At 36.0% G+C, this 18,218-nt stretch overlaps 1 protein-coding gene across 1 annotated transcript in view; it reads left to right on the top strand.

The window, feature by feature from the left end:
* Positions 1-18,218, top strand: part of LOC129006011 (Krueppel-like factor 6) — a 112,886-nt gene that overhangs the window by 74,612 nt on the left and 20,056 nt on the right. The window contains exons 2-3 of the mRNA XM_054435099.1: positions 3,158-3,208; positions 16,449-16,484. Of these exons, the coding sequence (XP_054291074.1) occupies positions 3,158-3,208; positions 16,449-16,484 (87 nt within the window). The remainder of the gene's footprint in view (positions 1-3,157; positions 3,209-16,448; positions 16,485-18,218) is intronic.

The following is an 18,218-nucleotide window of genomic DNA, read 5'->3' as shown; positions in this document are numbered from 1 at the left end:
GTTATAACGTAATTCGTGTTGCACTTACAAATTTAATTTATTTTTGTTAATCCACTAAAGATATTTTAGGATTTTCTTTTATCAGTGATTTTTAAATGTCATTATTAGATAAATAACTTGTCTCCTGTTTTACTTGTTTCTTTTGCGCTCACACTCAATTCCTTCGCTCAAGTTCCGTCCTTAGCTGTAGTTTGTGATCTACAGAAGGTAGGTAAGTTGCGACATACAATACAGGTACATTAGCTACCGCTCTTGTCCCTTACACTAGAGGCTATCGAATTGGGGTTAATTCCTCCCATGGCCCAGATCACTAGGTAGCTGCCTCCATGGACCATAGCACTATTTTGCTGTCATGTTGTAAAATTAGATAATTACTGAGCAAGTTACTTCATTGCTATAGTGAAGGACTCATGTCAGCTGAGCCCTTGACAGTAGAAACAAGATCACAGTGTGGACCTTACATGAAAATGTATGGGCAATGGTGTAAACATTAAAAACGTAACCATTGGTGAAAACAACATTTTAAAGTGTCTTTGAAAGTTAAAGTTTACGTTTTGAATTAGTTAAATATTTGTTTGTAACTGCCTGCTGACTTTGATAATGTAGGCTACATTTTAAAATATTCAGAATTATTTAATAATACAAAAACACGTTTTAGTTTAAAGATTTTACTTTAGCGGAACATAACTGCGAAAACCCGACTCTTATAGCATGTTCCGTTCCGAAGTTACGATTTTTAAAAGTCTAAATTAAAATCAATGACATTCCATGGTAGAGATAAATTTAAATACCCAAGGACTATGTCGCGAATGAATGGCGTTCGGCGATAAGGGACCTTTAAACCGATAAGATAACGAAGCACCTCATTCATACTTATCTCTTTAAATTTTTAAAAACCCTACCTCACTTAGTTGTTGCTATTTTATCAATATTCGCAATGCTGCAGTTTTTGACCCGGTTGTCCGTTTGAGGTCGGGTTTGCGGCATTGTTTTTGTCTAAAAAATACCTTTAATTTGATTTGCATATCAACCTATGCTTACCTCGCACATTTTATTCTGATACCTGAGGATGTACCGGAACAAATTATGGGGGTAGCGGATTTCTACCCCCGGATATTTACCCCCATGAAAAAACCCCTACGTCATTTTGACGTCACGAGGGGCGGGGCCTATACACGGTCGAGAAAAAGCCCGCGACTGGAAATCTACCCCCGGACATCTACCCCTGGACATCTACCCCCAGACATCTACCCCCGGACGTCTACCCCCGGAAATCTACCCCCGGACATCTACCCCCCGAAGTCAGCTCTGTCACGTATCGGCCAATATTCATTGTTGTAATTGATTTTATTGACTGTTTTATGTAAATCAACGGCTCTTCGGTTAGTAATTGCCCTCTAATATCTAGTATTACGCATGTGATATGTCATTGTCATGTTTAACATTATCTATCTTCCTAATGAAATAGGCTGTAACAGCCCTTTTTCACCCGAACTACTTCACCGATTTTTATGATTGAGGTGTAATTTTAAATCTTAAGATCTAGCGCAACGCAAAATGGTAATTAAAACGATATTTTGATCAAGGGCTTCAAAAGTTTGGACCTTAAGCATTTGATTTATTTCTAGACAGTGATTTAAATGTTTGGCCAACTTTCACACACAGTAACAGCTAACGGCGCATGCACGAACGCATATCGTAAAATTTAATACATATCATTGAAGGAGAATATTTTCTGATTACTAGAGGTAAAAATACAGTGCAATTAAATGTTAATAAAAAGCCTGCCACTGGTTGATCAATAAATTAATTAATTACTAGGTGAAACCCGTCAAAATCGACGGTTGCTTTAAAGGCTTACGATAATTCTTTTAACTGTGACAGAGTGAAATTATAAAAAACGTGAGCATTTAGCATTGTTTAATGAGTAATAAATAAGTGTAAAAACAATAATGACTATTGCGTTAGTTACAAAAATATGGAAAAAGGGCTGTTAGCCTATTTCATTAGGAAGATAGATAATGTTAAACAAGACAATGATATATCACATGCGTAATCTAAGTATATAAAAGGCAAAGCCCTCACTGACACACTCACTCACTCATCACTAATTCTCCCACTTCCCATTTACCTAGGAGGCTGAAATTTGGTAAACTGATTCTTTTGGCATTAAATAGGAAAACTAAGCTATTTTTATTCTGATTGGACTCTCGGGCTCCGCCCCAGTGGCTCTGGAGTTTCCCATGTTAACCTTATGAGTACTCATATTTAAATGGAATTAATGAATATTAACAGCTGTTTCAATTAAACAAGTTGGTTCTGTTCTATGATGTGCAATAGCATGTTACAAGGATTACCAATAGGGTGCAGCACTATATTTTTTTTTTAATTTATGACTACAGCTAATTTGCAGCCAAAAGGTGAGTGAGCGTAGCGAACGAACTTCAACCTGGAGGCGAGTTAGCGTAGCAAACGAGCTAACCTGAAGGCAAGTGAGCGCAGCGAACGAGCTCCAACCTAAAGGTGAGTGAGCGTAGCGAACGAATTTCAACCAGGACGTGATTGAGCCATGCGAACGAGCTCACTTAGGCCTATGAAGTAAAACGGGGCAAAGCCCGTTGGTACAGCTAGTACTAGATATTAGAGGGCAATTACTAACCGAAGAATCGTTGATTTATATAAAACAGCCAATAAAATCAATTACAACAATGAATATTGGCCGATACGTGACAGAGCTGACTTCGGGGGGTAGATGTCCGGGGGTAGATGTCCGGGGGTAGATTTCCGGGGGTAGATGTCTGGGGGTAGATGTCCGGGGGTAGATGTCCGGGGGTAGATTTCCGGGGGTAGATGTCTGGGGGTAGATGTCCGGGGGTAGATGTCCGGGGGTAGATTTCCAGTCGCGGGCTTTTTCTCGACCGTGTATAGGCCCCGCCCCTCGTGACGTCAAAATGACGTAGGGGTTTTTTCATGGGGGTAAATATCCGGGGGTAGAAATCCGGCGACCCCAAATTATGTTTTAAAATTTGTATTAAAATACTGAAATAAATAAATACTGAAAAACGAAGAATATTTGTGATTCAAAAGAGAACGTCAGCATAAATGTATAGTGTATTAAGCATGATTTATAATATTTAAAATTATGTTTTCGTTTCAGTGTGACTCTGGGCTGTTCATAGCTTTTCCCCTGGAGCAGGATCGAGCCAATGTAAGTTTATTTTATGTTATTTTACATAGCCCTCTTTGTATTTACTTGCAAATACTAACTTGAATCAGCACAATCCGAGTATCATTTAAGAGTTTATTTGAGATAGCTTTGCGTTTTCTGCGTCGTATTTTCATAATAGAATTTACTTTTTAAGATGCCAAAGTGTCCTTGTAGACCAATATATTTCGATGGAGACCGAGATCCAGGATATTTGCTACACTCGACCTTATGTTTTCGAGAAAAAGCTGTAATCAGAACTACTGTTGAATAACCGGAGATAAAAAACCTTGCTGGACTGACTTGACCGGTCCGGGCAAGCTTCCTTACGGCTCAGCGTCTCCAATAATGTCTGTATTTATCGAATTACTATCGCAATAATTTTCCCTTTCTTGTCTTAACTTATTACCTGTAAAAAGCATTCAATGCTCATAGCTTACAAACTCACAATGTGTTTACAGATTCACGGATATTTCTTAATTACTTTAGATGGAAACAGAATATAACAAGAAAATTTGTATCTAATTCAATCATTATCTTTCAATACTCGCAATTAGTTTCATAGTAATGATTCAAAGTACGAATACATGGATTATAACATTATTTTGATATACGTCAAAGAATATTTTTGTATAGTAAATAATTTTTAATGAATAGTTTAAGTGTATTAATAGGTATTTTGGATTATATCATAGTGGTTATCCACATTTATCATACTTACAATAATTTCTTCGTTAGTATAATTATCAACGTAATTATTAGCTTGTATATATAATACAACACCTTCATACGAATAGGGCTATTAACTGTAATAACCGACTGTACTGTCAGTAAGTAACCGTTAGATCGGTTGTAAGTGTAGATATCTTAAATGTTGAATCAAGGAAAGTCAAGACATCATTTAAACCAAAGGATCGATTTCCTTAAACATAGTTTAAATTTTAGTTTAGTTTAAACTGGTTTATTTCTTTACTGGGTTGGCATCACTGATACAGTTTACGTTTTCGCATGAAATATTAGACCCGCTTGAGTTTTTATCTATTTTTCCCTGTGTTTTGGGCGTCTTGGTTGTAATTTATTTAATTTTGGTCAATGTCACTCAATGTTCGACATTGTAAAACACATTATGTAGGCGTTATACGTTGTAACTTAATCTTTAGGACTAAAGTCTTTGCAACTATGGGAAATAAAATATTACGAGATAAAAGGCTAATGGAATGTTCAAGTCACCTTTTACAGAATTAGGTCTAATTCTTTTAAAGGATCAGAGCCTATAATCTTTTTATGCTAGAATGCTGATACCTGTAATATACTATACTAGTTGTTGAATAGTGAATTCCACCCGAATGTCAAATAAAAGAAATATATAAAATATATAGAAAACATAATAAATAAAAATATTAACATATAAAAAAATATAAATATGTTTAAATACTGCCTTGGGTGATCTTAGGTTATGTTGCTTAACTATGTGCTCAACTGTAAAGCAACATAACCTAATTTTAACATTCAACATAACCTAAATAATTTTATGTTGAATCATATCCAAGACTACCTTAAGTGTTCTTTTATGCATTCAAAATCTAATTTATCGCATTTTCTTTGCAAGCCAACGTTACTACTCATTTGATTAATTGTTTCTAAAAGTATATGTTATTTGGTAATACCTTCGACTATTGAGACAACTAGACATTCCATCCCCATGTTTAAGTTGTCACCATTTATTTAATCAATATCGTCGTAGTTGATGTTTGCCATCGATGGTGCTGATCTAAATGACTTATTTCTGTAAAATACATGAACTTTTTTACTAGTTCAAACTAAGGGAATTACTTATTGTGAGCTGTAGCAAGTGTTATGACCCATCAACTTTGTCAGCATAAAATTTAAGGTGAGAATAGATTTTTAGACACTAGTGCATTCGTGACTGGCTCACACAACTATGTCCTTTAGTAAACAAATTGCTATAGCTTGTCCAAGTAGTTGGGATGTCTACTGAAGTATTCGATAGTCAATAGTAATTCCAACTTAAAGCTACACACACATAAAAGGTCGATGGGTGATGGTTATAAGCCTTAGTATTTATTTACTTGTCCGTACTGTATATTTATTTATTCTATGGTTGCTAGCCCATGACCAAGATATCGGTTTCTATCAAATTACGATACTAACCTAAAAAAAAACCACACCACACATTTATGAAAACCATAAAACATTGTATAGCAATATATCACTACATGTTCAGTAGTCATGAACCGATCTAGCTTCTTGTTCGCGGTTTGTTTTCAGTTGAATTTTTCAATTTGATTTAGGTTACGTGTAAACAAAACACGTTTGACAAGAATAAGCCAATCATAAATAATGTTATAATTTCTCTCTCCTGGTTTAACCCATGGATCGAAGGTTAAACGGTCGCACCTGAAAGGTTAACTCAAACCTAGTTTAAACCGAGAAATTATCTTGAGTAAAATGAATCCGGGCTTAAACTAGAATTTAAACCACGATCAGCGATTAAACAGGATTTGAGGAAAGCGTAACAGTAATTAATTACATATTTTCAATAATATAAAATCTCAAAGTTAACTGCATTTAAATCTTAAGTTAACCTTTCGCCATAAAATATAGGGAAGCCGCCCTTTAATTTTGAATAATGCTGCCTATACGACTTTTATGGACGACTTTACAATGATATTTTGTTTTCGTTTTATTTACCAACGTTGTAGGATACTTATAGTTACAACTCATAAGTAGAAGAACAGATGAATTTTCCTAATCCATGTTATACCGAATGACATGGTTTTTTATTTCATCAACCTATCTTTGTAATCGAAAAAGGCCAGTAGAAATAAAAACCATGAGTACAATCTCCAAATACGCCTTGTGCCGCAATCACCAAGCAAGGTTTGGCCCGATATCCGTTTGATCGTCGCACTTACAAGCACTTCTTTCTGAGATGTTATCAACAAAAAGGTGGCAGGCGACGACGATACTTTCCACCAACCTGGAATGTGCCAAGTTTCCAAAGCCGGCGTTGCTGCATTTCCGCCGGAGCTCCATATACCGTCCGATCGCACTTTCTCGAGCAGCCGTCCTCCATCTAGGGCCTACCTCGACAGATCACTCGGCCAACACTGTGTCACGAATTCGGATGAGATTGTTTAAGGCGTTTACGGACATTACACATTGCATTCCGAGAAAAATGACCCGCTTTTCTGCAGTGATGAAGTGGAACACATGTTCCTTGGATTGTATACCTGTAAGGACTGTTGTGGTAAAGATTACATGGAATGTGTGACCCGAGCTACTGCAAAGTGATATTTTGAAGTTTCAATAAAGTTCGATTGCTATAGTTAGTTTTAAGACAAGCTTCTTGGAATTAGTCAAAAGGAAATGCAAAGCTGTTTAATATTTATCCTTTCTTATTTTTTCTCTTATTTCTATGTATGAAATACCTAAGGTGTAGTATAAACGTAATCATTGAAATTATTTTTATTTCTTCAAATTGACAAGCTCATGGGTAGGCAAATTGAATACGAGAAGTATGAGTTTACAATGGCTTTAGTTTTAGTCACTATTGTATCAGTGTTAAATACAGTGTGTACTGCCCTGTATTTAAACTATCGCAGACGCAGACTGCACTACTGCAGATCCCTTTTCTCAATCCATATGATGGGGTTGTCACTGTAAAAGCATGTATAATATTTTGAAATTCGAATACGATTATAATTGTTTGAAATCACTTACGAATCTGATCACAGGAGTCTACAGCATTAAAGCGTAGTAATTTGTTAAATAAACTACAGAAGAGTTTAAATGTGTTCCGATTAAAAAATCATTAAACCTATTACCAAGTATTCGCATAGTCACGTAACAAAATAACGGATTGGATTGGATGCGTGGTGCTGCATACCAAGCATTTGACCATACCATGTTTCATAAGCGATCTAAAGATCACAGTCGGGTTTCCCTTCGAATCACTGACCCAGATTACATTTCAGAGCAGTTCTCTTTATTTGAGGCGTGGTGGAGTCATTATTAACTCATTCTTCTTGATATATAGATGAGTTCTCAGTTCCATCTTCGTGATGTATATAGGAATCATCAGCTCCCAACTCCACGATATATAGATGAGTTCTCAGTTCCATCTTGGTGATGTATATAGGAATCATCAGCTCCCAACTCCACGATATATAGATGAGTTCTCAGTTCCATCTTCGTGATGTATATAGGAATCATCAGCTCCCAACTCCACGATATATAGATGAGTTCTCAGTTCCATCTTGGTGATGTATATAGGAATCATCAGCTCCCAACTCCACGATATAAAGATGAGTTCTCAGTTCCATCTTCGTGATGTATATAGGAATCATCAGCTCCCAACTCCACGATATATAGATGAGTTCTCAGTTCCATCTTCGTGATGTATATAGGAATCATCAGCTCCCAACTCCACGATATAAAGATGAGTTCTCAGTTCCATCTTCGTGATGTATATAGGAATCATCAGCTCCCAACTCCACGATATATAGATGAGTTCTCAGTTCCATCTTCGTGATGTATATAGGAATCATCAGCTCCCAACTCCACGATATATAGATGAGTTCTCAGTTCCATCTTCGTGATGTATATAGGAATCATCAGCTCCCAACTCCACGATATATAGATGAGTTCTCAGTTCCATCTTCGTGATGTATATAGGAATCATCAGCTCCCAACTCCACGATATATAGATGAGTTCTCAGTTCCATCTTCGTAGTGTGTATAGGAATCATCAGCTCCCAACTCCACGATATATAGATGAGTTCTCAGTTCCATCTTCGTAGTGTGTATAGGAATCATCAGCTCCCAACTCCACGATATATAGATGAGTTCTCAGTTCCATCTTCGTAGTGTGTATAGGAATCATCAGCTCCCAACTCCACGATATATAGATAAGTTCTCAGTTCCATCTTCGTAGTGTGTATAGGAATCATCAGCTCCCAACTCCACGATATATAGATGAGTTCTCAGTTCCATCTTCGTAGTGTGTATAGGAATCATCAGCTCCCAACTCCACGATATATAGATGAGTTCTCAGTTCCATCTTCGTAGTGTGTATAGGAATCATCAGCTCCCAACTCCACGATATATAGATGAGTTCTCAGTTCCATCTTCGTAGTGTGTATAGGAATCATCAGCTCCCAACTCCACGATATATAGATGAGTTCTCAGTTCCATCTTCGTAATGTGTATAGGAATCATCAGCTCCCAACTCCACGATATACAGATGAGTTCTCAGTTCCATCTTCGTGATGTATATAGGAATCATCAGCTCCCAACTCCACGATATATAGATGAGTTCTCAGTTCCATCTTCGTAGTGTGTATAGGAATCATCAGCTCCCAACTCCACGATATATAGATGAGTTCTCAGTTCCATCTTCGTAGTGTGTATAGGAATCATCAGCTCCCAACTCCACGATATATAGATGAGTTCTCAGTTCCATCTTCGTAGTGTGTATAGGAATCATCAGCTCCCAACTCCACGATATATAGATGAGTTCTCAGTTCCATCTTCGTGATGTATATAGGAATCATCAGCTCCCAACTCCACGATACATAGATGAGTTCTCAATTCTACCTTCGTAGTGTGTATAGGAATCATCAGCTCCCAATTCCACGATATATAGATGAGTTCTCAGTTCCATCTTCGTGGTGTGTATAGGAATCATCAGCTCCCAACTCCACGATGTATAGATAAGTTCTCAGTTCCATCTTTGTGATGTATATAGGAATCATCAGCTCCCAATTCCACGATACATAGATGAGTTCTCAATTCTATCTTCGTAGTGTGTATAGGAATCATCAGCTCCCAATTCCACGATATATAGATGAGTTCTCAGTTCCATCTTCGTGGTGTGTATAGGAATCATCAGCTCCCAACTCCACGATGTATAGATAAGTTCTCAGTTCCATCTTCGTGGTGTGTATAGGAATCATCAGCTCCCAACTCCACGATGTATAGATAAGTTCTCAGTTCCATCTTTGTGATGTATATAGGAATCATCAGCTCCCAACTCCACGATACATAGATGAGTTCTCAGTTCTATCTTCGTAGTGTGTATAGGAATCATCAGCTCCCAACTCCACGATATATAGATGAGTTCTCAGTTCCATCTTCGTAGTGTGTATAGGAATCATCAGCTCCCAACTCCACGATATATAGATGAGTTCTCAGTTCCATCTTCGTGGTGTGTATAGGAATCATCAGCTCCCAACTCCACGATATATAGATAAGTTCTCAGTTCCATCTTCGTGATGTATATAGGAATCATCAGCTCCCAACTCCACGATATATAGATGAGTTCTCAGTTCCATCTTCGTGATGTATATAGGAATCATCAGCTCCCAACTCCACGATATATAGATGAGTTCTCAGTTCCATCTTCGTAGTGTGTATAGGAATCATCAGCTCCCAACTCCACGATGTATAGATAAGTTCTCAGCTCTCATATCTTCTATGTATAAAAAAGCCATCCAGTTTCATCTCCGCGTAGTTTACAGTAGTATAAAACCCCTTTTCTCTATATGTAGAAGTCCCCATGTAACGTGTTAAGGAGTTGTCAGCTCCCAGCTTCTAGTGGGGACACCACTACACTTGGAAGTAAATCAAACCAACATCAAATGCCAACCCAGTTGTAAACAGTCTGTGCATGATTTATCTCCGGTTGGTCACCTAATTAGTATTTCTTGACATTTCCAAAGTTCAAAAGTTCACCAGTGCGGCGGATTTGGCAGAACAAGTGTGATTGATGAGGCATTGTGCGTGTGCGTGCGTGCGTGGCCGTCCGTAGACGCGAGCGTTTGTATGCAAATCGTATTTTGATTGAATTCAAATTCTCGCAATTTCTTGTGCACCTAGAACGCGACACCTTGAGCAGACCCTCAATACACATTCATCCGTCCATAGTATTGCACTTATATCTAGTATATTTTTTCTCGAGAAATAATCGTGTGAAATGATCATGAACACGACGCTACTTAAAATAAATTGCCGCGGTAACCGAGTTGGTATCCCCCTAACTGCAAATACCATGGTTCAGCCATCGTACAGCAGCGCGATGTGTTGGTGTATACTGTACTGCAAAAGTAGAAATGAAAGTCAGTCGATAAGCCATGTAAATTGTGGTGATTGAAAAATATGTATAAGTGTTTCGATATAGCTTTTACCTGGCAATATAAAATGCAAATTATATGAGTTTAAACGCTCATTAGGATTGCATATGAAGCTGTTTGAGCTGACAACACTTGATCTTTGTAAGAGTTCTTATAATTGAAGGTTCTGTGTTTAGATTTTATACACTCCAGGTTTTCTTACCTTCAACAAACTATGTACGGCTTAACCACACTTTACGCAGTCATTTTACAAATTCTTTTACCGGTAGACCTAGGCAATTATTCACTCACAAACAGAAATGCATAGGTGAAGGAATCGAACAACGGATTGAAATGAAATATCCCTTTACTGAGTGAAACCTCGAGAAAAACGATTAACTGGATCACTCGCATTACTCACACCTTTCTGGCTATACCTGCCTGTCTAGATCATTATCTAACATGCTGCGACATGACCATAGTATACTTGAAGAATATTATTCACAGTTGGACATTCTCTTTTCTGATCAGACAATTGGCCATCATACTTGGACATGGCTTGATAATATATAAACAAATATTATTCTCTCTGTATGCGTGTCTGTATAGACATTAATGATCCATCATGCTTAAATATTTGTACATGAAGCTCTTATAATGTGAAATGGCTTTATTTTAGAGGCGAAGTAACGAATAGAAGGTCTTCTCTACTAAATTACCTTTTAACATCTAATTTATTGTCAAGTATCCTACCAGCTGACTTTGTATGTATATGAACAATTATCCATCACGGTTTGACTTAGCAATAGCATATGAAAGTATAATAGTCATATTTAAATTTTTTTTTAATTTTGTCTGTCTATAGACAATTGTCCAATATGCTTAGTCATATCTATAGTATATTTGTAGTATCATTATTCATGTAGGCCAATAGGTGTTCGTTCGATTTGATTCGTTATGTATAACTATATGACTGTTCATCCTGCATGGACATGTGCATAGCATAGAAAATGAAGGGGAATAAAATTCCAAACTCTCATTTTTTAAAGGTCCAGGACGAAAATTATTAAATTTAAACTTGTACATAAAACTGAAGTGGTTGGACGTGTTTTGGAAAACATTATAAACATCAAGTAAATATGCAAATAAAACTGTCTGTATACAATAAGAGTATACAGTGTTCGAGACATCAACAATGTTCAAGTGTGCAAAATACTCCCATCGCAGTAAAACTGCAAACTAAGTGAATTTCCATTTGCCTAGTTGAATTTTCAATTAAATCTATTTCAATATCATAAGGTTTAACAAGTGCCTAGGTTTGCTGCCACAGGGAGAATTTTAAAATTTGTTTTATTAGTAAAATATTAATAGCTTAGTACAAAATAAATGAATTTGCCAAGTTTGATACCAATCCAATCGAAATCGATCACCACTTACCATCTTTTATATGAATTTACCGTCTTGTGAGTAAACAGTATAAGTGAAAATATAATATTAGAAATGTTATTTGACGTAATTTTTGTACTTTCAGATAATTTAATAACACGTACGATGCTGATCAAGAAGTTATTTACAAATAATTAGTTATTAATATTTAAAGTGACATACTCATAATATTTATTATTACTTATATTACTGTTCAAATGATATACCGTACTCAGTTATATATTACTTAAAAATATAATTTGAAGTTACTTTATCTAAACATGACAGTATATTTCAAACTAATAAAATGTGTTATAATTAAAATAATGTTAAAATAAAAACAAATACATTTATTATATTTCACAGATGGTCATATTTAAAATTTTACAGTACATCGTAAATAAAAATATAGTTGGATGAAGCTAAAAAATACAGGGTGGGGCAGGGAAATAGCCATACTTTTAAGATGGCACTGAGAGTAGTGGGGGTGTGCTGGAGGAATGGGGTTAGGCTCAAATAAAGCTTTTGTTTTGGGAATTTCTAAGAATATCACTGTCAGTAGAAGACATGGCATGTTCGAGTGAGCAATGTACTTTTGCACTCGAATTGTTTTTTTTATCAGTCTATTGTTGCTGTGCAGCTAGCGTGTGCTGTGAACTTGTTATCAGATAGCCTGCCGCAAAGCTGTTACATTTTGATGTGTGTGAATGACATCCATGTATGTGGTGGTGTATTGCGAAGGATATTTGGAGCTCAAATAACCGTCCGGACTCCTGAAAACATCCTGAAGAAAGCTTTTGCAGTCTCCTCAACGTTCTGCTTGTAAACATGCATCCGCGCTGGCGTTGTCTAATCGTACTGTGCCTCGTATCATACATGAGGACCTACGCCTCCATCTATGCAAGAGGGTAGTTTCTCAAAAACTCACACAAAGAGACTTGCAACAACGAATTCACGCGTGTGAAATCTTAATTGTGGGACTGCCTCATGCTGCTCGGGTTTTGTTTAGTGATGAGGCACACTTCCATATTTCCAAAGCGGTAAATACGTAGAATATGCTCTATTGGAGTAATGCTAAGGCTAGGGTAGGTCAAGGGATGGCCCTAGATGCCCTGAAGGATGCAATTCACCTTGAAGTTGGCCGCATCCCACAACAAATGCTTCACAGAGTTATGATGAACTCCAGAACCAGAATACAGCTGTGTATTTACGATTAGGGACACCAGCACACCATTTGCAGGATATGTTGTTTAAAACCAAGTAAAGTCATATTAAATTAAACTCCCAGATGTAACCTTCTAATCCAAATATAAAGTTTGGTTCTAACATTTTTGGTTCTCTTTTAATGTACCTTCGAAATTAGGGATACTTCCCTGCCCCACCCTGTACTTCTTCGTCTGAAATGATTCATGCATGCATTAACATCGTGAATGCCACAATAATCTTCCATATTTTATAACTTCTAATTTATGATTGGTGCCATCTATTGGGGTTAAGTCATGGCGTTATAGCCCTGCAATACTGCTTTGTAGTTCTTGTAATGCTTCTGTTGAAACACAAGTTACAATGAACACAATTATTTTCTCAACTGCTACTGAGCTCAAAGCTTTAACTTTACGAGTTATATAATTGTCGTACTACTGTACCTATGTTTGTTTTATGTTTATGTTTGTTACTAAGTACTTAAGAAAATTACGGTTATTTTGGAACATTTCCTTGACATTTTGAAAAGTATACGAATTAACTTCATGGGAGTTCACTTTCATTGTTTCATAACATCGTGTATACACTCAATATAGGGTATTTTAGCTGTAAAACATTGTTTTACATTACTTTAATTTGCCTTCACAAACTTAACATTGAAGTGATTAAAAGAAATCAAACTTAATGGGGGATCTAAAGTTATAAAAACCCGAGCATTTAAAGTATATTTTATTTTAATTTAATAGACGCGCACCTTTCATTTCAGTTTAAGTAAACTACTATTGTCAGATAAAACTTGGAATATTCTCTTTTTTGTTAGCTCAGTTTTAAAATGAAATTGTAAAATATTCAACAATTCAAGTATGTCAATTATTTGATTTTGTCAAAAAATAAATTTTGTTTACATAGAACTTTAGAGGACCGTAATCGTTCAAGGTGAACTTTAATCTAACCCGTCAAAGATATGAATATGGTGTTAGAGTTTTCTTTATTCAGTATACTTTTAATTTTACTATATTTACTTAATTCAGCCGCCATATTGGAAAATGGCGGCTGAATTTCGAAAAACTAAAATCATATTTTTAACTGCCACAACAAATTATGGAATTTCCCTCTTTTAAGTTGTCTCTAATTCTTACCGATTCCGATATCCCAATGGTGGCCTCCTTGAGTTGATTACTCTGTATAGTCAAAGGTTGTACACAATGTTTATTGCATGCACAGTAGTAAACCTCAGCCTGGTTCGGCTCATTCAGGATCACACAATCAGCCACTAAGTACAAAGCTAGTATTGTAATGAGAGGTGATTTAGTAAGGTTTGTCTGCAGCTGGGGCACATTCCTTAGTGTGACCGCCACTCCGAGGTCAGGCCCAGGTAAAGTGTCTCCCTACTAGTGTCCTTTAGAAGGAAATTGATCAGAGTTAGGATAGAATAATCAATTTAATTTTCACGATTATACCATTTTAATATTCCTTATTATTACTTTGGATTACTATATCTAGTATTTAGGACAGTGCAAATATCTTATCGCTATAAATTATTTGATTTTCTATGGCAAAAAGTTTATATTTCTGCTGTGTTTCAACATAATTGGCGGTTTTTACATTTTTTCCAGGGAACGGTCCAAACCCTAGTCGTGTTACTATATAACGTCGATCTTTTGTTAGACAGCATCATTAACGGATAATGCCAAATGGCATATAAGTCCAGAATCTATTTAGTTAAGAGTTGATCCAGCTATCTTCATGAAGGCGAGTGTGGCTAAACCAAGAAACTGTATATGGCAACGGAGCACATGAAAAGAGCCCGAAATTTTAATCCTCAAAAAGGTTCACTAATCTTAAGCATGGAAAGAGCCCGGGTCTCCACAGGTACCTGAGGAGGAGGACGCTTGCTCGTGCTCTGAAATAGTGTTGTGTTTGTTTGGGTTAGGTTAGGTTAAGTTAGGTTAGGTTAGGTAAACAGACTATATCTTTTAGTAATGTAGATATCTTTTAATAATAAATATTTTAATAATGTATCTTTTAACAGTGTATCTTTTAATATTGTAAATAAATTCATGTATTTCTAGGGAAAAAGTTCTAGGAAGAGCTCGGGCTCTTTTCGCACCGTCCTGGAAGGGACCTTGGAGGTCCGGGTGCTTTTCAAGCGTCTGCCTGAGTTTTGGGCTCTTTTCATGTGCGCCCTATGGCGAATGTTTTTATTTACATGTGATTTATAACACAGATTATTTGTTTTTGTTATTGTAAACAGAACTATTAATTTGTTTTGAATGAAAACTAACTGTAAGAAGTAAGGGTATTATATTTTTTGGATTAAACTTAATTTAATCCGTAAAACTAATATATATCTGATATTTACTAAATTACCAAGAAACTTGAAACTTAACTACTGAACTTAACTCAACTATATTATACACACGCTTATACGTAAAAACTTTTAACTGGCCCAGAAAACTTCAATCCTCACTATATTTTTGCGTCAGCGAGCATTGAAGTATTGCTGCATGTGTAACATTACCTACTGATTAAACATGAAAATATCTCATTTTTGTTCGATGCTAGTGTTGCTTAGCCTTAAAATCGTATAACCTTAACTAAGAGTGATAGACATTCAATGAGATGTGGTTCCATTTAATAGTTGAGGCACTTTCATTAATATTTTATTGTTTTCCAATGGTTTGATGATTCCTGACTGAAAAGGTTGATGTAACGAATTAGATACGAATATAACTAGTTTCAATATAGTAACTCCTCATTAATAAGTGTCTTTTCAAACATTTTGGTCAGGGGGTTTTCAGTAGTGTATTTGAAAATCTGTAAAAACAAAGTCTACCTAAACGATAGCATGGTGTGATATTATTTTAGTTTGAATGTATTGGATTATTTTTTTAATTAGTTTGTAGGTTGATATTTTGTGGTTATGCAGTTAACAGTGAAATTGAATACCGTGATAGTTGAAGTTGACTTACATTTACTTCTAATGTTACTAGAATGAACGTCAAGAACAAAACAAGGATTGTGTTTTATATAGCTGCATTATCAAGGCCTTCTTAATAACCTGAATACAAGGCCTGAATACGATGTAGGTTATATCATGATTTGAAGTAAAAAAGAGATCTATATGTAAAAAGATAAAAGCTAAATAAACACAAAAAAATCGGTAGACCTTTTCTTAACGTGCATAGCGAAAATTTATTTATCAGGATGCGTCCAAGATAGGGCTACACACTAGGGCTAGGGAAGAATATGAAATAGCTACTAAGTTCTAAAATACATCAGAAAGTAAACAGTCCTCTTTTGCCGATTTATGAACGGATTCCATTATGTACATTGAATCCAAACATGGTTGCAATCAAAGGCAGATAAAAATATGTTTATTTAGAAATCAAACCATTATATCATAATTTAGTTCGATAGCATAACAATACTTTGACTTTGGGCAGTAAGAAATTTCTAAAAATATAACATTTTTGTTGCAGAAGACAGATTCTACATTAACGCCCTGCGAAATGAAGGTATGTCAATGAATCGATACAATATAGCCTTTTAATTACATATTAATATGCAGGTGTATTATACAAAAGACAATTTCCAAATACAGGTAGTCGATAAGGTAATAAGGTAGTAGTAATAAGGTAGTCGAACATGTGATTTATAACCAGGTGAGAAATTTTTGTGAGTATCATGCTCTGTTCAACGAACAACAATTTGGTTTCAGGGCTGGACGCTCTACTTCGGGGGCCATCGATGCCATGGTCCGCACAGTCTTCAATTGTTTTGAAAGTCGAGAGGCTGCTTGGGCCACTTTTATTGACCTAAGCAAGGCCTTTGATTGTGTTGACCATGGCATCCTCCTCCAAAAGCTGGAGTATTATGGTATCCGTGGTGCGAGCCTCAGCCTATTCAGGACATACCTTGCTGATCGTAGACAGGCAGTTTGCATAGGCAATACCTGGTCCTCTGTCCTATCCACTAACTGTGGAGTACCTCAGGGCTCAGTATTAGGTCCTCTCCTGTTCCTCATTGCCATCAATGACCTGCCCTTCAGCCTCAACTGTGAAGCATATTTGTATGCAGACGATACCACCATTCTAAGTAGGGGTGCAGATGTAACGCAGCTTGTAGCTGCAGTGGAAAGTAGCCTAAGTTTGACCTCTGAATGGTTTGCAGCAAATAAATTCCTTGTCAACGAGGACAAAACACAGTCCATGCTATTTAGCTTGCGGCCTATACCTCAAATGGAGGAAACTATAAAAAGCAATTCAAATGTTAAGATTCTTGGAGTAATTGTTGATCCCCAACTAACTTGGAACTCCCAGGTACAACATATATGCACAAGACTAAGTAGGCTTACTTTTTTATTTAGAAAATTAAGGAACCTTCTGCCTCTAAATCATCTCAAAAATGTTTACTTTGCACTTGTCCAGTCAATTCTAAGCTACGGGATAATCCTTTGGGGAAATAGTTACCACATCAATGATGTTCTTGTTGCCCAAAAAGAGATTATTAGAACTATATTTAACAAAGATCAAAATGAACATTGTAAACCATTATTTATTAACTTAAATGCTTTGACTGTGATAAACCTTTATATTTATAATGTATTGTTATCTAGTTTTAAGTTGCATGAAACCTTTGCTCTAAGGGGTGATTTTCATTGCTTTGACACTAGGAAAAGAGAAAACCTTGACATTCCTTTTACAAGACTGGAAAAGATTAAAAGAAGCCATATTATTATTAGTAGAAAGTTGTGGAACAAACTATCGCCAAGAATAATTCAACTCCCTTACAATAGTTTTAAGAATGCAATTTATGAATGGCTTGTCAGAAACCCCCTGTATAAGATTGATGAGTTTTTTGCTTTACAACCAATGACAATGACATAACCCCAAATGATTATTTAATACCAGCCTTGCATGTATTTTTAGCTTGTCTATGCTTATCTGCTTTTGTATGATTATTTATTTGCATGATTTGTAATAATTCTTTATTATTACTATTAGTTGCTTGAACTTGACTTGTGCCTCTACCAGCATGTATTTATATAATTTGACTGTGTCTCATGCATTTATATAATGTCTATAGACGAATAAATATCATTTAATTTCATTTCATTACAATATCCACATCAGTGGCAGATTTGTTATCCCATAGTTTTAAAGATTCAGTTTAAAGATAGTTTAAAGATTCATAGTTTTAAAGATTTCAGTCAAGTAATTAGCAGCACTGTGGCTTAACCATCGATGGGC

Source organism: Macrosteles quadrilineatus, unplaced genomic scaffold (genome assembly GCF_028750875.1).
Source record: "Macrosteles quadrilineatus isolate MER2022 unplaced genomic scaffold, UCM_ALF_1.0 Scaffold_54__1_contigs__length_841927, whole genome shotgun sequence".
Classification (NCBI taxonomy): domain Eukaryota; kingdom Metazoa; phylum Arthropoda; class Insecta; order Hemiptera; family Cicadellidae; genus Macrosteles; species Macrosteles quadrilineatus.
The sequence above is the reverse complement of the archived record's forward strand: the minus strand, read 5'-3'. Positions and strand labels throughout refer to the sequence as shown.